Below are 23025 nucleotides of genomic sequence, written 5' to 3'. Positions count from 1 at the left end.
CCCCAGTCCTCCCAGTAACCCCCCCCTTCCTCCCAGTTCCCACCTGTCTCCCCAGTTTCCTCCATTCCCCCCAATCCCCCCCAGTCCTTTCTAGTCGTCCCCAGTCGTCCCCAGTCCCCCCCAGTTCTCCCCAGTTCCCTCCATTCCCCACGGTTTCCCCCAGTCCCCCTCAGTCCTTCTCAGTTCCCCCCAGTCCTTCCCAGTTCTCCCCAGTTCCTTCCATTCCCCACCGTTCCCCCCAGTCCCCCCCAGTCCCCCCGGCCTGCAGGGGGCGCCCTCACGCCTCGCCCCCCATGCCTGCAACATAACGTGATCGTGACGCGCGCTCCCCGCTTTCCTCGCTAGGCTCCGCCTTCCGCCCGTTTCGTCCTCCGATTGGCTGAGGGAGCCGTCAGTCGGGACGCAGCCGGTGGCGATTGGTTCCCGGAGCACAGTGGGCGGGCACAGGGAGGCGGAAGCGAGTGGGACCCGGATGTGAGCGCGGCCCATGGAGGGGGCGGGACCCCCGGTAAGGGGCGCCGGGGGCTCCGGGGGAGATGGGGAGGGGTCCTGAGGAGCTCTGGGGGCACGGGGAGAGCCCGGGCTGGGGGGTACGGCAGCGATTTGGGGGTCCTGGGCGGAACCGGGGAGGTCGGGGGGGTCGCATGATGGGGGGCGGCCGCGGTGCGGGGGGAACGGGGGGGTTGGGGGGTGCTGGGGAAGGGAGACCCCCGGCATGGGGGGACCTCGGTGTGGGGCGAGGGTCGGGGTTGGGCTGCCAGGTGTGATTTGGAGGGGGGGTCAGGTGTGATTTGGGTGTGCCAGGTGTGGGTTTGGGGGTGTCAAGTGTGATTTGGGGGGGAGAGTCAGGTGTGATTTGGGGTATGAAAGGTGTGATTTGGGTGTGCAAGGTGTCGGTTTGGGGGTGTCAGATGTGGGTTTGGAGGTGTCAGGTGTGATTTGGGTGTGCCAGGTGTGATTTGGGGTGTGCCAGATGTGATTTGGGGGAGGTCAGGTGTGATTTTGGGGGAGGGGGGAGTCAGGTGTGGGTTTGGGGGTGTCAAGTGTGATTTTGGGGCGTCAGGTGTGATTTGGGGGGATCAAGTGTGATTTGGGTGTGCCAGATGTGATTTGGGGTGTGAAAGGTGTGATTTGGGTGTGCAAGGTGTCGGTTTCGGGGTGTCAGGTGTGATTTGGGGTGTGCCAGGTGTGATTTGAGGGGGGGGTCGGGTGTGACTTGGGGTGTGCCAGGTGTGGGTTTTGTGAGGTGTCAGGTGTGATTTAGGTGTGCCAGGTGTGTGTTTGGGGTGTCAGGCGTGTGTTTAGGGGCAGTTTTGGGGTGTCAAGTGTATGTTCGGGGTGTCAGGTGTGTGTTTGGGGGCGGCTTTGGGGTGTCAGGTGTGTGTTTGAGGGCGGTTTTGGGGTGTCAGGTGTGTGTTTAGGGGCAGTTTTGGGGTGTCAAGTGTATGTTCGGGGTGTCAGGTGTGTGTTTAGGGGCAGTTTTGGGGTGTCAGGTGTATGTTCGGGGTGTCAGGTGTGTGTTTGGGGGAAGTTTTGGGGTGTCAGGTGTATGTTCGGGGTGTCAGGTGTGTGTTTGGGGGACGGTTTTGGGGGATCTCGGGTTCGGGGGGTTCCTGGCCGATTTGGGGTGTCACTTTCGGCTGTGTCGGTCCCACCCGTCCTTTCGGGGGTCCCAGCGTTGCCTCCCCGCAGGAGCCCCCCCGCCATGGATGACCTGAACCTGCACTTCAGGTTCCTCAACTGGCGCCGGCGGATCCGGGAGATCCGGGAGGTGCGCGAGGGCCGGGACCGGGACCGGGACCGGGATCGGGACCGAGATCGGGGCCTGCGCTGCCAGGAACGCGCCCGGCACATCCTGGTGGACGGGGACACCCTCAGGTACCGGGGGAGCCCCAGGAGGGGCTGGGGGCACCCCCAAAAAGGGGCTGGGGGGCCCAAGGAAGGAAGGAAGGTGGGGGGATGCACCCAGGGGGATGGGAGGGGGCTGGGGGCATGCACGGGCCTGAGGGGGGTCTGAGGGTACCCGGGGGGGTCGGGGCTGTCTCAGCCCCCGGTGCTGTCTCAGCCCCACCCCGCTCCCCGCAGCTACCGCGGCCCCTCGGGTGAGGTCGGCTGTTACGTGGCCCCGCGGCCGCTGACCCGCGACAGCAACTACTTCGAGGTGAGCCGAGGCTGCGGGGGCTGTCCCGGTGTCTGTCCCAGGGGTTGTCCCAGTGTCTGTCCCGGGGGTTGTCCCAGTGTGTGTCCTGGGGCTTGTCCCGGTGTCTGTCCCGGGATCTGTCCCCGTGTCTGTCCCGGTGTCTATCCCGGGGCCTGTCCCGGGGCCTGTCCCAGTGTCTATCCCGGTGCCTGTCGCGGGGTCTGTCCCGGTGTCTGTCCCGGCAGACACGGAGCCCTGACCCCCCGGGCCGTGCCCAGGTGTCCATCGTGGACAGCGGCGTCCGCGGCACCATCGCCGTAGGGCTGGTCCCGCACTGCCACAGCCTCGAGCACCCCCCGGGATGGGGGCCCGGCTCCGTCGCCTACCACGCCGATGATGGAAAGTGAGTGTCGCGATAGCGGGGGGGCGGGGCCGGGAGGGCGGGGATCGTTCGGGGAGTGGGGATTTCGCGATAGCTAGCGGAGAAGTGATGGGATAATTGCAGGTGTTGGGACAGTAAGGAATTTCAGGACGCTGGTAGATGTCAGGATGTGAGATGAAGGATTAAATGATTTGGGATGTCAGGGGTATTGGGATAGCAGGGGTGTTCGGCATATTGGGGACTGTTGGGACATTGGGGGTCTTGGATATGGGGAGTGTTGGGAGCTTGGGGGTTTTGGATGTTGGGGAGTGTTGGGACCTTGGGGATTTTGGATACTGGGGAGTGTTGGGACCTTGGGGGTGTTGAATACTGGGGAGTGTTGGGAGCTTGGGGGTTTTGGATGTTGGGGAGTTTTGGGGCCTTAGGGGTGTTGGATATGGGGGGAGCCAGGAGGGCAGCAGGACTGGGAGGTGTTGGGAGGCACTGGGGCCTGTCACGATATTTGGGGTCTGCTCCAGGTTTGAGGTCCCCGTTTAGTGACACTCCCCCCAATCTGACCCCCCCTTTTTGGGGTCCCCCCGGTTTTGGGGTGCCCCAGGCTCTACAGTGGCCGGGCCAAGGGGCGCCAGTTCGGCTCCAAGTGCAGCTCCGGGGACCGGATCGGCTGTGGTGTTGAGAGGGGCTCGTTCGGAGCCCCCCCAGCCCAGGTTTTCTTCACCAAGAACGGCCAGAGGGTGAGGGGATCCCCCCCACTTCCTACTTTGGAGTTGCCCTAAATCCCAGATGGGGGCCTGGGGGTGCCCCTGAGCCCCCCTCACGCCCTGACTCCCTCAATTGCAGGTGGGGGGTCTGGGGGTGCCCCTGTCGCCCCCCGGGCTGTTCCCAGCCGTGGGGCTGCACTCGCTGGGCGAGGAGGTTCGGCTGCACCTGCCCCCCCCCGGGCCCCCCGAGGATGAAGGGGGGGCCATGCTGGTGGACAGCCTGGAGGAGGAGTGGGGGAGGCTCCACGACGTGCGGCTCTACGGCTCCGTGAGCACCCGGGAACCCGGCAGGGAAATGGGGACTGGAGCCTCCCCCAGGGCTGGGGATGGCCCAGGGAGGTGGGGAGGGGGCTCAGAATGAGGGTGCAGGGGAATGGGGTTGGATGAGATTGGACCCCATCCCTGGGTTGGGAGGTCAGAGATTGAGGTTATGGGGTGAGAAGAACGGGGCTCTGTGAGTTTGGGGATGGGACAAAAAGGGTCCCCAATTCTAGTGAGGGTGAAAAGGGGGGCTGTGACACGGGGCTGGAATAAGGGGGTCCCAGCAGAAACATTAGGAGTCTGGGGGTTCTTGGGTGCATCTCAAATCCGCTGTGCATCCCCCCCAACCCTCTATGGCTCCCCCCTCAGCCCCTATGATCCCCCAATTCCCCCAGCACCCCTCAAACCCTCCCAGGTGCTGTTTTTAGGTGGGGAAGGGAATGAATTTCGTGGATCTGGAGCTGGTCCGGGTTAGGGCGTGCCCCCTTTCCCCCCTCTCTGAGCCTCCCCGCGCCCCCCCAGGTGTTGGAGTACGTGGGGAAGGGGAAGAGCATCGTGGATGTGGGGCTGGCCCAGGCGCGGCGGCCGCTCAGCCCCCGCAGCCACTACTTCGAGCTGGAGATCCTGGACCCCGGCGAGAAGTGCTACATCGCCCTGGGCGTGGCCAGGAAGGTGCGCGGGGGGCTCGGAACTGGGGTTTGGGGGGCTGGCGGGGGTGAAGACACCTACGGAGCTGGGGGTGCTAGGGAAGTGGGGGGATGTGGGTCAAAAATGGGGGTCTGGGGGTTACAGAGGGAGTAAAGGGGGGCTGGAGCCTCCTCCAGGGCTGGGAGTGGCCAAGGAAGGAGGGGAGGGGGCTCAGGTTTGGGGTACGGGGGGGCTGGACCTCTCCCCCGAAAGGTGGGGGGAGGGGTGTCAAAAAGGAGGGTTTGGGAGGGAAAATTGGGGTCTATGAGTTGGAGGGGGCTTGACCCGCCACATTGCCATTGCCTTCACCTCTCTTCTCCCCCTGTACCCCTCCTCAGGATTACCCCAAAAATCGTCACCCTGGCTGGAGCAGGGGCTCGGTGGCCTACCACGCAGGTGAGCCCCCCAAAAGTGGGGGGAACCACCAGAATGGCCGGGACCCCCCAAACACAGGACCCCAATAGTGAAACCTCCTCCTATTCTCTCTGCTCCTGAAAACCCCTTTCCCATTTTTCCTCCCTATTTTGGGTTGCACCCCTATAATGAGGGTCTGAGGGTCTCCCCCATGACCTCGGGCGTCCCCCCTAATTTGAGGGGTCCCCATGGCTCTTCCCCTCTTCCTTCCTCTGTCTTTTTCCTCTTCATCCTTTTCCTTTCCCAACCCAGTATCCTCCTTTTTTTTGGGGTGCACTTCTATGGGGAGGTCTGAGGGGTGGTTTCCAGCCCCTTGTGGGGGGGGGGCCTATGGCCTCTTCCTCCCCCTTTTCCCTTTCATCTCCTTCACCCTCTTCTTCCTTCCTTCCTTCCTTCCTTCCTTCCTTCCTTCCTTCCTTCCTGCCTGCCTGCCTGCCTGCCTGCCTGCCTATTTCTCTTCTGTTTTTGGGATGCAGCCCCATGGGAGGGCTCCTCCTCATGACGGGATTTGGGGATCCCTCTGTGCACCCCCATCCCCAGTTGTCCCCTTCTCCTTTTCCCTTCTCCTCCTCCTCCCTTTTCTCTGCCCATTTCTCCCCCTTTCTTTGGGGTGCACCCCCATGGAGGCTATCTTGGGGTTTCTTCCACGAACTGGGGGGCTTCCCCCTCATTTGAAGTCTCCCCTACAGACGACGGAAAGCTGTTCCATGGCAGCGGGGTCGGAGATCCCTTCGGCCCCCGCTGCTACAAGGGTGACGTGATGGGCTGTGGGATCATGTTCCCTCGGGACTACGGCCGGGACAGCGAAGGTACCGCGGGGCTGCGGCCCCCGAGGCTGGGCGGGCTCGGGGCGGGCCCCTCACCCCTGTCCCCGCCCCAGGTGACAGCGATGACGCCTCGGAGCCCCCCGAGGTGAAGGTGAAGGTGCGCAACGTGATGTACCTGGAGGAGGAGGAGGAGGAGGAGGAGGAAGAGGAGGAGGAAGAAGAGGATGGGGAGGACATGGAGCAGGAGCAGGAGGGCAGGAAGGTCGTGGTAAGGGTGGGGATACCCCGCCAAAAAAAAAAAAATCTCTGTGGCCTAAAAAAGTCCCCAAAAAACTCCTCCTTCACCCCAAAATTCTCCTTTGTCCATCGTAGGGATCCTTTGGAATCAATCTGGGGATTTTGGGGGGGTTGGGGTGTCCTACCCCCCTCATATTTTAGGGTGACCCCTGGTTTGTCTGTGACCCCCACACGTTTGTGCCGCACCTCTGGACCCTCCATCACACCAAAAATCCCCCCTGCAGCCCCCTTGGGTTCCCTTCACAGTGACTCACCCTGGGGTCACCCCCTTTGCCCCCACTTTATTGGAGATTGGGGTCTCCCCGCCCCCCCCTCACATTTTCGGGTGACTCTGCTGTGTGTCCCTGAACCCCCCTCCATGTGTCTGTGCCCTCTCACCCCAAAAATCCCCCTACACCCCCATTTTGAGTCATCTTTCCTTGCCTTACTCCCCCCCTTCACCCCTGTTATTTGGGGGGTGGGGGGGTCTCTGCTGCCCCCCAGTCTCGGGGTGACCCCCAGGTTTGTGCTCCCCCAGGTGTTCTTCACACGGAACGGGATGGTCGTGGGGCGCAGGGAGGTTGGGGTCCCCCCCGGGGGGCTCTTCCCCACCGTGGGGATGCTCAGCACTGGTGAGAAGGTCAAGGTGGACCTGCACCCCCTGAGTGGATAAAGGGGGCCCCGCGTGGGGCCCCCCAAAACCTGAAACCCTGCGGTGCTCCTGGTGCCCCCTCCGGGCCCTCCCAGTGCACTTTAGGGGGTTTCCACAGCAGTGGGGACCCCCCCAAGGTGGTTTTTAGGGGGCTCACTCCTGCCCCCACCCCCATAATGTCCCTCTTATGGCGCCTCTTTGGTGGGGGGGGGTTCCCCTCATTGAATCCCCCCTCAAAAGTACCCCACCCATGCCCCCCTAGATGGTTTTTGGGGAGTCTCAGCCATGGCCCCCTCATTTTTGGGGGACTCAGTCCTGTTTCCCCCCAGTTATCCCAATGACCCCCAGGTGGATTTGGGGGTCTCAGTCCTGCCCTTCCCACAATGGGTGACCCTCGTGCCCACCCCCCCAGAGCCCCCCAAATCACCCCCTTGACCCTCCCCCACCCACCCAACCCCTCCCACTCCACTGACCCCCAGTGGCCCCCAAATCACACTTGCACCCCCTCATCTCTTCCAGCGCTCCCCATTCCTGGGGGGGGTTCCAGGGGCAGAATTTGGGGTCCCCCATCATGAATGTAACCAGACCCTTCCAATTCCATGGAACCCCCAGAATCCCTAGCTCCGTGCTGGGGGCTGGGCTGGTGTTGGGGTCCCCTTTGATGTTTGCACATGGTGGGCGGGGGTCCCCATACTGCCCCCCCCCACCGAATAAACCCATTTCTTACACCAAAATAAATGTAGATTTATTGGGGTTCCTCCAGCACCCCCCAAATTGCAGGGGGTGTCCCTGTGCCCCCTTTTCTACCAACCTCCACTTCTTCACTTGAGGGGACAGTCAGGGGGGTGTCGGAGGTTTTGGGGGGCCTTCAAGGGCAGTTGGAGAGTCTGGGGAGTATTTGGAGGGGTCTGGGGAGGGGTTTAAGGGGGAGTTTGGGGGTCCCCAGTAGGACTTTGGTGCTTAAGATGGTGGGAAGGACGATTATGGGGATCCCCTTGTGCTCCCTCAAACCGAGGGTGTCTGGGAGGGTTTGGGGGATCCGGGGGTGGTTCTGGGGGGGGTTTGGGGGTGTTCAAGACTGGTGATGAAGGTGATGATGAGGGGGGTTTGGTTATGTGTGTCCCCCTGTCCCCCCCCTTGGCACAGGGGACTCCAGGGTGTTTTAGGGGTCCCTCAGTGTCGTGTCCCCAGCAGGACCTCCGTGAAGGGTGAGGGGAGTCCCACTGGGTTTGGAGAGTGCCCCCGAGCCCCCCCTGCCTCGGGGGGGTTTGGGAGTCCCCAGGTGGTTTTTGGGGTGCGGGGGCGGTCCCCGGTGTCCCTCAGTGCCGCGTCCCCAGCAGCACTTTGGTGACGAAGGTGACGATGGCCCCCGCTGGCTGCTCGGGGTCCAGCTCCGCGAACACGTGGCACGCATTGCCCCCCCCCGGGGCCCCCGCCTGCTTCGCCACGAACCCGAAAATCCTGGGGGAGCCGGCGGGGTGGGGGGGGAGGGTAAGGCCAGAGTCAGAGCCGTGCCCCCCTCTCCTTCCCGCGGGTCCCGTTCTGGGGGGGGGGTCTCCCCACCTACCTGGCTGTGGTCCCGTCGGGGTTTGCCCACCTGGGGGTGGTTGGAGGGGTTGGGAGGTCTGGGAGGGTTTGGGAGGTGGGGGATCCCCCCCATGCCCTCCTTGTGCCCCCTCTGTACCCTCCTGTGCTCCCCCCGTGCCCCCCCTATAACCCCCGTGCCTCCCCGCTTCCCCTCCTCGTGCCCCTCTGTGCCCCCTCCGTGCCCTCCCTGTATCCCCCCGTGCTCGCCCTCTGCCCCCCCCGTGCTCCCCCTGTATCCCCCCGTGCCCCCTCCGTGCCCCCTGTACCCCCCATTCCCCCCGTGCCCCCCCGTGCATCCTCTCGTGCCCTCCGTGCCCCCCCTGTGCCCCCTCACCGGCGCTCCTGCGGGTCGGTGCCGCAGTGGGTGACGCTGCTCACGGGGTAGTGCCGGCGGAAAAACAGCCTGGGGGGGCACCGGGAAGGGGGGCACGGGGTGAGGGGGGGCGTGGGGACCAGGGCAGGGTCGAGGGGTGTCGGGGTTTGGGGGATCAGTGGTTTGGGGGATTCGGGGTTTCCAGGGATTGGTGGTTCGGGTGTTGGAGGTCGGTGTTTCAGGGGTTGGGAGGTCTGGGGGGGTCGCTGGTTTTGGGGGGATCTCAGGATGAAGGGGCCCTGGTGTGGGGGTTCGGAGGTTTGGGGAGGGTCGGGGTTTGGGGTGGAGGGCTCAGAGGGGTCTGGGTTTGGGGGTTTGTGGGGGGGGTCAGAGGGGTCGGGGTTTGGGGTTCGGGGGGGGTTCGGGGGTGCCTCACTTGCGCTGCCGGTCCGTCAGGGTGATGCCCTGCACCGACACCTTGAAGTGCACGGGGCTGGGGGGGGGGCGCGGGGACCCCCCCGCGCTCGGAGCCCCCTCCAGGAGGGACCCCACGGCCTTGGCCACGGCCTGGGGCCCAGTCAGGGCCTCGGTGCCCACCGAGCCCAGGAACAGCACGGAGCAGGCTGAGAGGCAAGGGGGGGAGCTGCTCAAACCAGGACCAGCACCCCAAAACCGGAACCAGCATCCCAAAACCGGGACCAGCCTCCCCAAAACCAGGAGCAGCACCCAAAACCAGGAGCAGCACCCCAAAACTGGGACCAGCACCATAAAACCAGGACCAGCCTCCCCAAAACCGGGACCTGCCCCCGCAGTGCCCCCTGTCCCGATGCCAACCCTGCAGGGTGACCCAATGCCCGTGCCTGCAGTGCCCCGTTCTCCCCCCACCCCAGTGCCCCCCGTGCCCAGCCCCACCTGCGCCCTGCCTCAGGAGGGCTCCGGCCGTGCTGACATTGGGGGGTCCCGGCGGCTCCGGGGGCTCCTCCTGCAGCTCTGGGGAGGAAGGCTCAGGGTGGGGGGGGCGGCCGGGCCCCCCGGAACTGTCCGGGCTGGGGGAGTCTGGGGGGGCTCTGGGGGATTTTGGGGCTGGAGGAGTCTCTGAGGGGGGGTCTCCGCTGTTTGGGGGTGTCCCCGCAATTTTAGGGGCTTCTGCGGTTTTAGGGTTCCCGCGGTTTTGGGGCATCTCAGTGGATGTTCAGGGGGTCCACGTGGGGGTTTTGGGGTGTCCTCGCGATTTTTGAGGTGTTCCCTCGTGGGTTTTGGAAGTTTCCCAGGGGAGTTTTGGGAGTTTCCCTGCTGAGCTTTTGGGGGTTTCCCGGGAGTTTGGGGGTGTCTCCGCGGCGGTTTTGGGGTGTCCCAGGAACGAGTTGGGGAGGTGTACCCGCAGTTGGAGGGGGGGTTCCTGTGGGGGTTTTGGGGTGCCTGCAGGGTTTTGGGGTGTCTGCAGGGTTTTGGGGTGCCCACCTGCGTGGGGGATGCGGAGGGTGCAGGGCAGTGAGATGGGGGTGATGGAGTGCTGCAGCACCAGCGCTGGGAGGCTCCCTGAGGGAAAGAGGGGTCAGGGCACCCCAAAACGCCCATGGACTGCCCGAAGGCCCCCACAGATTCCCTCGGACCCCAAGCCCCCCCCTGAGCCCCCCTGAGCTCCCCTTGAGACCCCACTGACCCCCACAGCCCCTCCCACCGACCCCCCAGTGCCCCCTCGAGCCCCCCTCACCAAAGTAGGGCTCCTCGGGGCACCCCCGGATTTTGACGCCCCTCGGGCCCGTCTCGATCAGGAAGTGCCGCACCAGCTGCTCCTGGGGGTCCCCTGGGGGGCCCGGTGGCGTTAGAGGCCAGCGAGACCCCCGAGATCGCCCCCGCCCCCCCAGGGGGTGTCCATGGGGGAGTCCGGGAGGGTTCAGGGGGTGCTGGGGGTGTCAAACACCCCACGGCCCCCCAGAACTACAGGGGGGGGGTCTCTGGGTGGATTTGGGCACTGCTGGTGGGGAATTTGGGGGTATTTTCAGGGGTGTTGGGGGTGTCAGAGCCCCCCTCCCAGCCCCCCAGTATTCCATAGGGGGGAAGTGGATTTGGGGGGGGGTCTGTGGGGTTCGGCGGGGTCCATACCCGCTCTGGAGGCGGCGCGGGGGGGCGGGACCCCCACCCTGAGCGCCAGCCCGAAGGCCCCCGGGAAGCTGCTGCTGCGGCGGACGAGGAACGAGCCGGGAGGGGCCGCCTTGAGCAGCGCCACGGCTGGGGAGACACGGGGGGGTCACACGGGGGGAGGGGGCACACGGGGGGGACCCCACCGACCCCCCTGTTCAACCCTGGAAGCCATCCATAGACCTCAGCCATGAGTCCCCCCATAGATCACTCCCGAAGCCCCCGGTGCTCCCACACAGATCCCCCCCCCCGCAGCCCCCCACAGCACCCACTGACCCGCCCACTGACCCCCTCCAACTGACCCCCCCTCACTGACCCCCCCCCACTGACTCCCTTGACTCCCCTTCCCTGACCCCCCCTCACTGACCCCCCCACTGACACCCCCTTCACTGACTCCCCCGTGCTCCCCCGATCCCCCTCAAGCCCCCCAGCCCCTCAATCCCCCCTCGACCCCCCCAAACCCTTTCCTCCCAACCCCCCCGGCAGTTCCCGGCCCCAATGCCCCCCCCAGCACCCCGGGGGTCCCCGCGCCCCCCCCCCCCGTACCTTCCTCCCGGGACAGGCCCGGTTTGTACCAGAACTTGCTCGTGTCCTGCACGAAGGTGCCCCCGGGGGGGGTCCCGCCCGACCCCTCCCCCGCCGAGGGGGCTCCCTGGGCCCCCCCCCGGGCTGCGCTGGGGTGAGGAGGGGTCGCGGGGCCCCCCCGGGGCCGGCGGGTGCCGCTTCTCGGGCAGGGGCGGCTGCGGCGGCGGGGGGGAACCGGGGGTGCCGCTGGCGGGGGAGGGGGCGCGGGGCGGGCCCGGCCAGGGGGTCCCCTCAGTGGGGCCCCGCCGTCCTGGGGGAGCAGAGAGAGAGGGGAGACCCCCAAAAACCCTCATGGGGGGCACAGAGAGAAAGGAGACCCCCAAAATCCCTCTGGGGGGGTCTCCACAGACCTGTCCCCGGTGGCTCCTTTCCCCCGGCACTCCCCAACACCCCCGGGCCCCCCAGGTACCCCTTTAACCCTGCCAAATCCCCCCAGCCTCCCTCAGTTCACGCCTCAGCTCCCCCCAAGCCCCCCCCCCCAAGACCCTCTGTGGCCACGACCCCTCCCCAGAACCCCCCCAGCCCCTTCAGACCCCCATCAATCTCCCCTTTAATGCCCCATAACCCCACCAAGCCCTTTTCGATCCCTTCAAACCCCAAATACCCCCCCAGCCCCCCCATTAACCCCTTCGCGCCCCCATCGTTACCTGTCGGCTCCTGGGGCTCCCCCACGGCGGGGGGGTCGTAGCCCCCTTTTCCGGGGGGAGGGTCCCGCTCCGCTCCCAGCCCCGGGCGGCCGCAGTGGGGGCAATTTGGGGACTCCGGAGGCGGCGCGGGGGGATCCCCCCAGCCATGGCCGCCGTAAATGGGGCGGGTGGGCAGCGCGGAGATGCCCCCCCAGCCCTGGCAGTCCTGGCAGGGGCAGAGGGGCGGGAGCCCCCCCAAAAGCAGGTACCCCCCCGCCACGGGGCGCCCGTAGCTCCCCCACGGGGGGAACCCCTCGGACAGCGAGCGCTGCACCCCCCGTTTGGGGGGGTCCCGGGAGGAGGCCAGGCTGGCCCGGCGGCACAGGGGGGGGCACGGGGGGGGCCCAGGTGCTGGGGGGCGCCCAAGGGCTCGGGGGGGTGGGGGACACCGGGAGGCCGTGAGCGGCACAGGGGGGGCTCTGGGGCGCTGCGATGCCGTGGGGTGCGGGGGGGCTGTGCAGTGAGGGGGTCCCGTGGGCTCCCGGGGGGCTCAGGGATGCGGAGGGGCCGTGGGACATGGGGGGGGCTGGGAGTCCCTCGGATATCGGGGTGATGTGGGACATGGGGAGCCCGGGGGATACCGGGGTGCCGTGGGGTTTTGGGGGGCTGTAAGATGTCGGGGAGCTGTGGGGGGCTGGGCTCTCCTGCGATGTCGGGGTCCCGTAGGGTGTCAGGGTCTCGTGGATCAGTGGGGTCCCGTGGGGGATTGGGGGGCTGTAGGACGCCGGGGACTTCTGGGCTGGGGGGGGGCTCTGGGGAGTGTGGGGGCCCTGGGGTGTTGGGGATCCATGAGATGGGGGGGTCCCATAGGATTTTGGGGTCCCATAGGGCGATGGGGACCCCTGGGATGTTGGGGTGCCGTACGGAGTCGGGGTCTCCAGGGATGTTGGGGTGCCGTGGGACGCTGGGGGGCTGTAGGGCAGCAGCGAGCCCTGGAATGTGAAGGTCCCCTGGGATCCCAAGGTGCTGTTGGGCACCAGGGTGTCCTGGGAAAGTGGGGTCCCGTGGAATGTCGGGGACCCCCGGCATAATGGGGTCCTGTGGGATATCGGGGCGCCATATGGCGCGGGGACCCCGTGCGATATTGGGGTCCCGGGGGATGCTGGGGGGCCATGGGGCGCCGGGGTCCCGTAGGAAGTTGGGGACCCCTGGGGTGCTGGGGGGCCATGCGGTGTCAGGGTCCCGTAGGGCTTTGAGGGGTCATAGGGTGTGGGGGACCCCTGGGGTTTGGGGGCTGCACAGGATGTGGGGAAGCCGTGGGGTGTCAGGGTCCCAGGGGGGCTGTGAGGAGTGGGGGTCCCATGGAATGGGGGAGTCCCGTGGGATAGGGGGGTCTTATGGGATACTGGGGTCTCATAGGACAGCGGCGTCCCGTGGGACGGGGGAGTCCCGTGGGATACGGGGGTCTCATGGAAGGGGGGGGTCCCGTGGGATATCGGGGTCCTGTAGGGTGTTGGATTCCCGTAGGGTGCTGGGCTCCCGAGTGCCTCGGGGCTCCCATAGGCTGTGGGGGTCCCAAGCGCTTCGGGGGTGTCGGGGGGCTCCTTCCCCGGGCCGGGGCTCTCGCGGCCCCCCCGAACACCGAACCCCCCCAGCAGCTGCTCCAGCTCCCGGCGCTCGGCGGCCGTGGGGGGCGGGGGGCGGCCGTGGGGGGCTCCGGGGGGGGGGCGGGGAATCAGAGTCCCCCCCGTGGGAGGAGGGACCCCCCTTCTTCTGCACGCGGGCGTAGGGGCTGCCATCCAGGGGACCCCAGGTGTGGGAGGGCTCTGGGTGGGAGAAGGGCAGTCAAACCCCCCTCCACCCGCACCCCCAAACCCCCACGGGGCCCCCCGGAACACCCCCGTGTTCTCCCCCACCCCTTCAGGCCATGGGGACCCCCCCCTGTACACACATGTTGCCCCTCAGAGCCCCACGGGCACCCCCAGTTCCCATCGGCATTTTCTCCAGGCGTGGTTGAAGGAGTGAGCCCCTGGCCTCCCCCAAAGCCCCCCGTGCACCCCCAAAGTCCCCTCGGCACCCCCAAACCCTCCCAAGCACCCACCCTTGACACTCCAGGTCACCCTGAGAGCCCCCCGCACCCCCAAACCCCCATCACAGGGTCCCTCCTCCTGCACCCCAATTCCCGCCCGGCCCCCCCACTCACCCTCAGCACTGTCCCAGGGCTCCTCAAAGGAATCGCGCCGCACTGCGGGGTCCCGCACCCCGTAATCGATGGGGGTGGCGGGGGGGCCGCGGGGGGCGACCCAGCCTGGGGAGGGGCAGCAAGGCTGGGAGGTCAGGGGGGGCCAACGGGGAATCCCTGCTGCTCTCTGCCCCCCAATACCCCAACACCCACCTTCGACCCTCTCAGGGCCTGAGGAGAAGATGAACTCGACGGTGGCGTCGGGGGGGAAGCGCTGGTCTGGGGGGATCAGCAGGAGGGTTTGGGGGGGGACCAGAGGGAGGGTCCTCCTAACCCGCATCCCCAAATCCCCGGTGGCGGCATTCCCAGCCCTCAGGCCCCGAACTGCACACCCCAATTCCCCCTCCTTGCTGTCATCTGGGGGTCATGGGGGAACTGGGGGCGTTGCTGTTATTGTGCCCCCCATGCAAATCCATGCATGCCTCCCTCCAGGTAAAATCTGAGTCACCCTAACACTAACCCTAACTCTCTCATTAAACCCGAACACTAAACCCTAACCCGAAACCAACCTTAACCATAACCCTAATCCTAACCCAATGACTAAACCCTAAACCTAACCCTAAACCTAACCCTAATCCAACCCTAATCCTAATCCTAACCCTAACCCAATGACTAAACCCTAAGGCTAACCCAACCCTAACCCTAATCCCGAGCCCCCCGAGCACCCCCAAACCCCCCCCGTCCTCTTCCCCCCCCCCAGCCCCGCAGCCCCCCGGCTCTCCCGGCCCGTGCCCCCACCTTGCCAGGCCAGGTCCAGCTCGTCCCGGCGCAGCCTCAGGCGGGGCCCGCGCAGGGTCCCCGTGTGGAACTGAACCCCAAAAACCGCCTCGCGCCCCCCCCGCCGCCGGTGGTAACAGCGCACCTGGAGGGGAGTGGCACAGGTGGGCGGGGGCTCGCACAGGTGAGCGGGGGTCGCACACAGAGGGCGGGGGTCGCACACAGAGGGCGGGGGGCGCACACAAAGGGCGGGGGTCGCACACTGAGGGCGGGGGGCGCACACAGAGGGCAGGGGTCGCACACAAAGGGTGGGGATCCCCCCTCCCCGCGGGCCCTCCTCACCATCACATCGCCCTTGAGCAGCAGCGCCGGTTCCAGGGTGACACAGAGAGACTGCGAGGCGGGGGGGCTGCGGGAAAAGAGGGGGGGGGGGTCAGGGTTTGGGGGGGCCGCGGGGTAAGGGGGGACATTGGGGGGGCATGGTTAGGGGGGCACGTTTGGGGCTATAATTTTGGGGCAGCATTAGGGGGTTGGGGTTCGGGGGGGCACGTTTGGGGCAATCATTTTGAGGGGTGTGTCAGGATTGCGGGTACCCCCTGAAACCTTAGCATCCACAGAGCACTGGGGGAAATTGGGGGAGCCCCTGCACCCCTCAAAGGGGAGGGAGGGGTGGGTTGGGTGTGCAGGTCAGGTTGGGGGGCGCCCCAGGACCCCCAAACGGACACAGTGCAGGATGGGAGGGAAGGGGGACGGGCACGGCAGGGTGGGGGCGAGGTTTGGGGGGCTCCGGGACCCCCCCGAGGTGCAGGAGAGGTCAGGTTTTGCAGGGGGGGTCACTCACTAAACCCCCGAGGTGTAGACGAGCTGCAGCGATTGGTAGATCTTGAGGAAGGGGCGGCAACCTGGGGGGGGCACGGGGGGTTATTGGCGGCCCTGGGGGGCTGCCGGGGTCCTCCCCCCCCACCCCAAACTGACCGTCGGGGGGGTCGTAGGCGGGCAGGGGGGGCAGCAGGACGTGGTGCAGGAACTGGGGGGAGCTGTTCAGGCGGAGCCGCCCCGAGAGCAGCGCCCCAAAATCCTCCGTGTACCTGGGGGGATGGGGGGGGGCACGGGTGGAACCCCAAAACCCTGCCAAAAATCCCCTCGAAACCAGCCCAAACACCGACTGAAACCACGCCAAAAATAACCTCAAAGCCACCCCCAAAACAGCCCTAAGAATCACCCCAAAACCATCCCAAAAATCACCCTAAACCACACCAGAAGTTACCCCTAGAAACTGAAAGCACCCAAAAATCACCCCCAAAACACCCCCCAAAAACCCCTCAAAACTACCCCAAAACCACTGCCCTAAATTACCCCCATAACACCCCAAATCACCCCAAAACAGCCCCAAAACACCCCAAATTACCCCAAAACACCCCCAAAACCCCTGAAAACTACTCCAAAAACCATTGCCCCAAAACACCCCAAATCATCCCCAAAACACCCCAAAACGCCCTAAAACACCCAAAATCACCGAAAAACGCCCCAAATGCCGCCATGGCCTCCCCCAGCCCCCCCACCTGCGCTGGGAGGGCTGCAGGACCCCCCCCAGTTTCTCCTCGCAGAATCTCCTCATGCTCAGCGCGTTCAGCGCCTGCTCGGGGCTGGGGGCAGGACAAGGTGGGTGAGGTTCCCCCAAAGCCTCCGCGACCCTCCCGGGACCCCCAATCCTCCCCCAAACCCCACACGATTTCTCCACAGCCCCAATCTCCCCACAGCGCTTTTACCCCCCCAGGACACCCCTCACTCCCCCCTGAACCCTCCCGGGACCCCGGCCCTGCCCCCCAACCCCCCATTACCTCCTATAAACCCCCACCAGCCCCCCCGTCCCCCCCCCCGGCGCCCCTCACCTGCCCCACACGTCGCTGTAGTGCAGAAACGCCCCCACGACCACTCCGACCGGGGCCTTGCTGCCCTGGGGGACGGGACGGGACAGGTGAGGAGCCTCAGTACCCCCCAGTGACCCCCCCATGGCTCCGAGGGCCCCCCGAATGTCTCCCAGAGTCTCCCCAGCACCACCCAGTGCCCCCACAGTCCCGAGGGCATCGCAGGGACCCCCAGAACCCCCCAGTGCCCCCCCAGTGTTCCCCCCATTGCCTCCCAATGACCCCCAGTGCCCGCCCAGTGCTCTCCTAGTGCTTCCAGTGCCCCCCACCCCCGTGCCTCCCCAGTCCCGAGCGCATCCCAGGGACTCCCAGTGCCCCCCCAGTGCCTCCCAGTGCTCCTCTCTTCCCGTCAACAATGCCCCTCCCCAGGGACCACCAGGGACCCTCCCAGTGACCCCCAGTGCTCCCCCCAGTGCCCCCCTGCCCTCCAATGCCCATTCCCAGTGCCCCCCCCAGTGCCCGCCCAGCGCCCTCCACAGTCCCGAGCGTATCCCAGTGCCCCCCCAGTGCCTCCCACTGCCCCTCCCCGTTCCCCAGCCCCCTCCTCGCCCCCTCCCCGCTGTCCGCAGCCCCCCGGGGCCCCCCGAGATGCCCCCCAGCCCCTGCCCCGGCCCCACCTTGCAGAGCAGCACGGCCACGTTGCGGGGGTGCCCCCCCAGACACCCCTCGAGCGCTTTGCAGACGGAGCAGAGCAGCTCCAGGGGGGGGGCGAGCAGCTCCGGCCACCCGAAATCCAGAACCTGGGGAAGGGGGGCGGGGGGGCTCAGAACCGGCACCCCAAACCCACCGAGGGCACCCCAAACCCACCGGGGGCACCCCAAACCCACCGGGACACCCTGAACCCACTGGGACACCCCGAACCCACTGGGACACCTCGAACACCGCGGGGGACCCCGAACCCACCGGGAGGCCCCCGAGACCCCAACTCCACCCCCAGAGACCCCGCAACCCCCCAGGGAACCCCCACCCGTCCCCCAACCCCGCGGGACCCCCGGACCCCCCCTCACTTTGGGGTTCAGGCGCGGGAGGTCGCGGCGCTTCTCGGCCAGGTTGAAGATCTGCGGGGGCACCGCGGGCTCGGGGAGAGCTCGGAGCCACCGGGAGCGCCCCAAAACTGCCCCGGAAGCCCCAGATCCCCCCAGCCCCCACCACCCCCGGCTACCCCGTGCCCCATCCCCCGCCCCCCCCCCCCCCAGGCTCCCAGTGCGTCCCTCACCCCTCTCGACCCCCCCAGTGCCCCCACAGCCCTCCCAGAGCCGCTCCAGATGTCCCAGCTGTTGTCCCCGTTTACTCAGTTGCTCCCCCAGCAGCCCCATTTGCTCCAGTTGTTACCCCAGCAGCCCCAGCTACCCCCCAGAAGCCCCAGGTGCCCCCCCATTTGCCCCCCCAGGCTGCCCCAGTACCCCCCAAGCAGCCCCAGTTGCCCCTCAGGTGCCCCCCCAGCAGCCCCAGTACCTCCCAAGCAGCCTCAGTTACCCCCCAGAAACCCCATGTGTCCCCCAGTTACCCCCCAAGCAGCCCCAGTACCCCCCAGCAGTCTCAGTTGGCCCCCCCCAGCAGACCCAGTACCCCCCAGTTGCCCCCCCAGCTGCCCCCACAGCAGCCCCAGTACCCCCCCAGGTGTCCCCCAAGGTGCCCCCCCAGGTACCCCCCCAGCAGCCCCAGTACCCCCCAGTAGCCCCAGTGCCCCTCAGGTGCCCCCCCAGGTGCCCCCTCAGTACCCCCCGGCGCCCCCCGGTGCCCCCCCAAGCAGGCTCACGGTGTAGTTGGGGCCGTGCCGCGCCCCCAGCAGCCGCGCCAGGTGCCGCAGGTGCCCCCCGGGCCCCCCCTCGCCCCCCGGCAGCGCCACGCTCAGGATCCGCTCGGTGACGAACGCCAGGTCCAGCGCGGGGGCGGGCGCGGCCTCGGGGCTGGGGGCGCGGGGGGTCCTGGGGGGGAGCAGCGGCTCAGGACGGGGGTGGGGGGCACCCCCAGAACCCCCGAACCCGCCGGGGGATCTGACCCTCAGCGCCCCAAATCCCCCCCCAGGACCCCAACGTTCCCCGGGACCCCCCAGCACCCCAAAACCTCTTGGAATCCCCCCCAGACCCCCCCTCAGCACCCCAAAACCTTTTGGAATCGCCCCAAATTCCCCCAGCACCCCAAAATCTCTTGGGATCCCCTCCAGATTCCCCCAGACTCCCCCGAGACCCCTCCCAGTACCCCAAAACCTCTTGGGATCGCCCCCAAATTCCCCGCGCGCCTCCAGTACCCCAAAACCTCTTGGGATCGCCCCAAATTCCGTCCCCCCAGCACCCCAAAACCTTTTGGGATCCCCCCAAATTCTCTCAGATCCCCGTTGCACCCCAAAACCTTTTATGATCGCCCCAAAATTCCTCCAGACCCCCCCAGCACCCCAAACCCCGTACCTGGGCAGGGTGCTCCGCTGGGGGGCGCTGTCGAGCGAGGAGCCCTGGAGGGTCCGGGGGAGCCCCAAAAACGAGGAGGGTCAGGGGTTCCCAAAGCACGGGGGGAGCCAAGAGCGGTCCCCAAACACGGGGGTGAGGAAGGGGGCGCAAAGGAGGGGGTCCCCAAAATAGAGAGGGGTCGAGGGAATCAAGGGAGCGGCGGGGGGACCTGGGGTGTCCCCATAACACGGGGAGGGGCAGGGAGGTCCCCAAAACATGAGGGGGGGCGGGAGGGGTCAGAGATGGGTAAGGGGGGGGCAAGGGAGTGTCAGAGGGGTCCCCAAAACACCGCAGGGTCACGGGGATGGCAGGGGGGGGAGGGGTCCGGGGGTCCCCAACTCCTGGGGAGGGTCAGGGGGGGTTGGGAGTCCCGCGGGGAGGGGTTGGGGATACAGGGAGGGGTTCGGGGTCACGGGGGGGTCAGGGAGTCCAGGGGGTTTGGGGGTTCCGAGGGTTTTGGGGTTCCGGGGGTTTTGGGGTTCCAGGGGTCTCGCGGGTTCCAGGGGTCTCGGCGGTTCCGGGGGTCTCGGGGATCCGGGGGTTTGGGGGTTCCAGGGGTTTCGGGGATCCGGGGGTCTCGGGGGTTCCGGAGGTTTTGGGGTTCCGGGGGTCTCGGGGATCCGGGGCTTTGGGTGTTTCGGGGGTTTGGGGGTTCCGGGGGTCTCGGGGGTCTCACCACGCGCTCGCTGCGCCGCACCGGGGCCGTGTTCCGCCTCTGCAGGGGCACAGCGGGGTCTGGGGGGGCCCGAGCACCGGGCAGGGGGCAGCGCCCTGCCCGGGGGTCCCGAGGGGGATTCGGGGGGTTCAGCGGGAATATCGGGGTGTCGGGGCTGACACGGGTGTTTGGGGCTCCCGAGGGCGGTCCCGTCTCCTGCTCGGGGGGGGCTTGGGGGGGTTTCACCCCTTGCGTGGGGTCCCTGATCCTGCCTGGGGAGTTTGGGGGGTCCTGCCCGGGGGTGCTTCGGGAGTTCGGGTCGTGTCCGAAGGGTCCGGGGGTCTTGAGGAGGATTTGGGGGGTCTCGGGGGGTCCTGCCCGGCGTCTTTGGGGAGGTCGCGGCCCCCCCCCCCCACTTACCAGCTCAGGCGGGGGCAGAGGTTGGCACGGTGACGTCACCTGGAGGAGGACACGGAGATTATCCCAAATGGGACCCCAGCCCCAAAAGGGCCCCCCCGCCCTTGAGTGACGCCCCCGCCCCCCGCCGTACCTTGCTCTCACATCTCTTGTGGGCGGCGACTTTGCAAACTGGAGGGACAACGGCGACATCAGGAACCCCCGGGGTCCCCCCAGGGACCCCCCAGGACCCCCAGTAACTCCCCCCCCCCTCTCCCGCTGCCCCAGTAAGCTCCCAGTATCCCCAGTAACCGCCCACTGCCTGCAGTGAACCCCCAGTAACCACCCAAGGAAGACCCCAGTGCTCCCAGTAACTGCCCAGTGCCCTCCCAGTGCTCCCAGTAACTGCCCAGTGCCTTCCCAGTGCCCTCCCAGTGCCCCCCAGTGCTCCCAGTAACTGCCCAGTACTCTCCCAGTGCTCCCAGTGCCCCCCACCCAGTGCCCCCCGTAACTGCCCAGTGCCCTCCCAGTGCTCCCAGTAACTGCCCAGTGCCCTCCCAGTGCTCCCCCAGTGCCTTCTCGGTGCCCCCCGGAACTGCCCAGTGCCTCCACTGGCCCCAGTAACCCCCCCCCCCCACCATCCCATCCAGCCCCCCGGTGTGTCCCGGGGGTGTCACCTCTGCACACGAGCCCGTGGGGTCCCAGGGGGGTCCCGCAGCCCCCGCAGGGCGCCCCCCGGCGCAGGCTCCGCTCGCGGAACGCGTGGGGGGCGGCTGGGGACGGCCTCGGCTGGGGGGACACGGGGGCGTCACCGCTTGTCCCCCGCGTCCTCCCCATGCCACTGCCACGACCTCCCGCGTCAATTCCGTGTCACCCCATGACCCCCCCGGATCCCATTTTTGTCGTCCCTGATGTCACCTCTCGTGTCCCCCTCCATGTCCCCCCCGATGTCACCTGTCGTGTCCCCTCCATGTCCCCCCGCCTTGTCACCCTCTGTGTCTCTGTTGTGAACCCCCCGTGTCCTCCCCGTGTCCCCTCGGTGACCGCCCCGTGTACGGCCCCCAGACCCACCCAGCTCCCACCGTGTCACCTCCGTGTCCCCTCGTGTCGCCCCCTGCATAACCCCCGTCCTCCTCTGACCCCTCACGCGTCCCCAGGTGCCACCCCCGTGTCCCCTCGGTGTCACCTGTGTCCCTCCTTCTGTCCCCCATGATCCCTCCATGACTTCCCACTGACCGCGCCGCGTCTCCTCCGTGTCACCCGTGTCCCCTCCATGGCGCCACACGTGTCCCCGCCTGTGTCCCCACCATGTCCCCCTCTTGTCCCCCCAATATTCCCCTGTGTCCTCTCTCGCATCCCGCTCCTGTCCCCGCCACGTCCGTGTCTCCCATGTCCCTTCCGTGAGCCCCTCGTGTCCCACATGTCACTCCCGTGCCCCCCCATGTCCCCGCTTGTCCCTCCCGGAATTCCCGGTCCTCTCCCGTGGCAGCCCCGCTCTCTCTCGTGTCCCCCCCATGTCGCTCATGTCCCACCCGTGTCCCCCAGTGTCCTCTCGCCTCCTTCCCCGTGTCCCCCCCCCCGGTGTCGTCCCGCGTGTCCCCCCCGTGTCCTCCCCGGCCCCTCTGGCCGCGGGCCACGGACAGCGCGTCCCGCAGGAAGCGGGGCCGGACCAGCCCAGGAAGCGGCGACCCCTGGGACGACCCCGCCGTTCCCACGGAGGGGGAGGGGCGTGGGAGCGTGTGCGGGGGGAGGCGGCAGCGGGGGGGGCGTGGGACGGGGAGGGAGGGGCGTCGGGAAAACGGCAAAAAGTGGGGAAAAGTGGGAAAATGGGGGAAAATGGGGGGAAAGGGAAAGTGGAGGTGAGGGGTGAGCGTGGGAAAATATGGGGAGGGGCGGCGGGGGGAGGGGGAGGGTCAGACTCGAATTTCCCCCCCCCCCACCCCGAGGTCACCCAGCGTCACGCGTGGGGAGGGGGCGGCTGGAGCGGGGGCGCCACGGGGGAGTCCCCCCGCACCCAGCCCCCCCTTCCCCGCCGAGGGGGTCCCCACCCTCCGCAGGACTCCCCCTCCCCTCCCCACGGGGGGCTCCCCCCGCTCCTACCGTGTCGGGGCCATCGCGGCGGCCGAGCGCGCGCAGCAGCGTCCCCACGGCCCCGGGGGGCTTCATGGGGGGCTCCGCGGGGACCTCGGGGGGTCCCAGGCACTGCCGGGGCTCTCGGGGCTCCCCGCGGGTCCCGCGAGCGGCTCCGTGGCCGAAGGCGCGCGGGGAGGGGCCGTTTCCGCGAGCCCGGAGCCGCTTCCCGTGCCGGGGGGGGACACGGACACGGGGGGGGACACGGGGGGGACGACACGGGAACGACACGTGTGGCCCCGAGGAGGGGACACCGGGAGGGACATAGGGGAGTCGAGGAGGGGACACGGGAGACACACAGAGGAGATACACGGGGGGACACGGGGGGGACACGGGGACGGGACACCGGGAGGATCACAGGGGACACCAGAGGAGGGACACACGGGGGACACACGGGGGACCCGCGGGGTGACACCTCCCTCTGCTGACGGTGCCTCAGTTTCCCCCTTTCTCACTTCCAGGATCCCCCAGATTTCCTCCCGAGCCCCCCGGCACCTTCCTGGAGCTGCCCCCACCCCCTCCTCTTCATCCTCCTCCTCCTCCTCCCACCGCCCCCCGTTAACCGCTCCCGCGGGCCCCGGGAACCCCCAAACTCGGGGGGAAAGGGGGGCTGGACCCACCCCATGGGGACCCCCAAAGTCAAGGAGAAGGGGGAGGCTGAGACCCCCACAAGGAACCCCCAGATTAGGTGGGAAAGGGGATCCTCAGCCCCATGCGACCCCCAAACTCGGGCCGGGGGATGTTGGTTCGGGGATGCTCAAGAGACCCCAGAGTCTCGGGCTGGGCTCCCCAGGGGGTGCAGGGACCCCAAACTCTCCCGTGCGAGGCCCCTGGTCGGGGGAGCTCCTTTCAAGGGGCGGAATTGGTGTTCAGGGGTTTTGGGGGGCGTTGGGGTGGGGGCTATTGAAGGAGGAGAG

General features: G+C 67.5%; 2 protein-coding genes across 3 annotated transcripts; one reads left to right on the top strand and one right to left on the bottom strand.

Annotated features, from left to right (window-relative positions):
• The first annotated feature begins 369 nt into the window (after nt 1-369).
• Nucleotides 370-7150, top strand: SPRYD3 (SPRY domain containing 3). Of its 2 annotated transcripts, none has more exons than XM_074530667.1 (11): nt 370-508; nt 1693-1878; nt 2086-2161; nt 2419-2543; nt 3121-3256; nt 3363-3551; nt 4067-4216; nt 4570-4627; nt 5335-5454; nt 5526-5680; nt 6227-7150. In XM_074530667.1, exons 2-11 carry the CDS (start codon nt 1706-1708, stop codon nt 6359-6361), a joined length of 1317 nt encoding a protein of 438 aa, XP_074386768.1. In that variant the 5' UTR covers nt 370-508; nt 1693-1705; the 3' UTR covers nt 6362-7150. The 2 variants fall into 2 exon arrangements, with proteins under 2 accessions (XP_074386768.1, XP_074386769.1); XM_074530668.1 differs by lacking the exon at nt 370-508 and adding an exon at nt 515-590.
• A 369-nt stretch (nt 7151-7519) lies between these two features.
• Nucleotides 7520-22618, bottom strand: TNS2 (tensin 2). The gene is given in 30 exon segments (XM_074530687.1): nt 7520-7801; nt 7908-7937; nt 8262-8330; nt 8677-8863; nt 9153-9230; nt 9702-9779; nt 9955-10047; nt 10347-10472; nt 10929-10992; nt 10994-11217; nt 11615-11999; nt 12001-13299; nt 13301-13419; nt 13797-13901; nt 13989-14054; nt 14574-14697; nt 14895-14961; nt 15394-15454; nt 15528-15640; nt 16115-16198; nt 16445-16509; nt 17098-17220; nt 17488-17538; nt 18240-18408; nt 18889-18932; nt 19604-19642; nt 20003-20041; nt 20133-20170; nt 20656-20774; nt 22092-22618. Coding segments are annotated over 30 exon segments (4254 nt in total). The 5' UTR covers nt 22145-22618; the 3' UTR covers nt 7520-7659.
• Nucleotides 22619-23025: the final 407 nt, after the last annotated feature.

The sequence above is a fragment of the Zonotrichia albicollis genome, chromosome 33 (assembly GCF_047830755.1).
Source record: "Zonotrichia albicollis isolate bZonAlb1 chromosome 33, bZonAlb1.hap1, whole genome shotgun sequence".
NCBI lineage: Eukaryota > Metazoa > Chordata > Aves > Passeriformes > Passerellidae > Zonotrichia > Zonotrichia albicollis.
The sequence above is the reverse complement of the archived record's forward strand: the minus strand, read 5'-3'. Positions and strand labels throughout refer to the sequence as shown.

Coding starts and splice junctions, on each gene's coding strand:
- SPRYD3 (XM_074530667.1), top strand. CDS start 1,706: ATGGATGACCTGAACCTGCACTTCAGGTTCCTCAACTGGCGCCGGCGG. Junction 3,552..4,066: donor ACGTGCGGCTCTACGGCTCC/GTGAGCACCCGG, acceptor GCGCCCCCCCAG/GTGTTGGAGTACGTGGGGAA. Junction 4,628..5,334: donor CTCGGTGGCCTACCACGCAG/GTGAGCCCCCCA, acceptor TCTCCCCTACAG/ACGACGGAAAGCTGTTCCAT.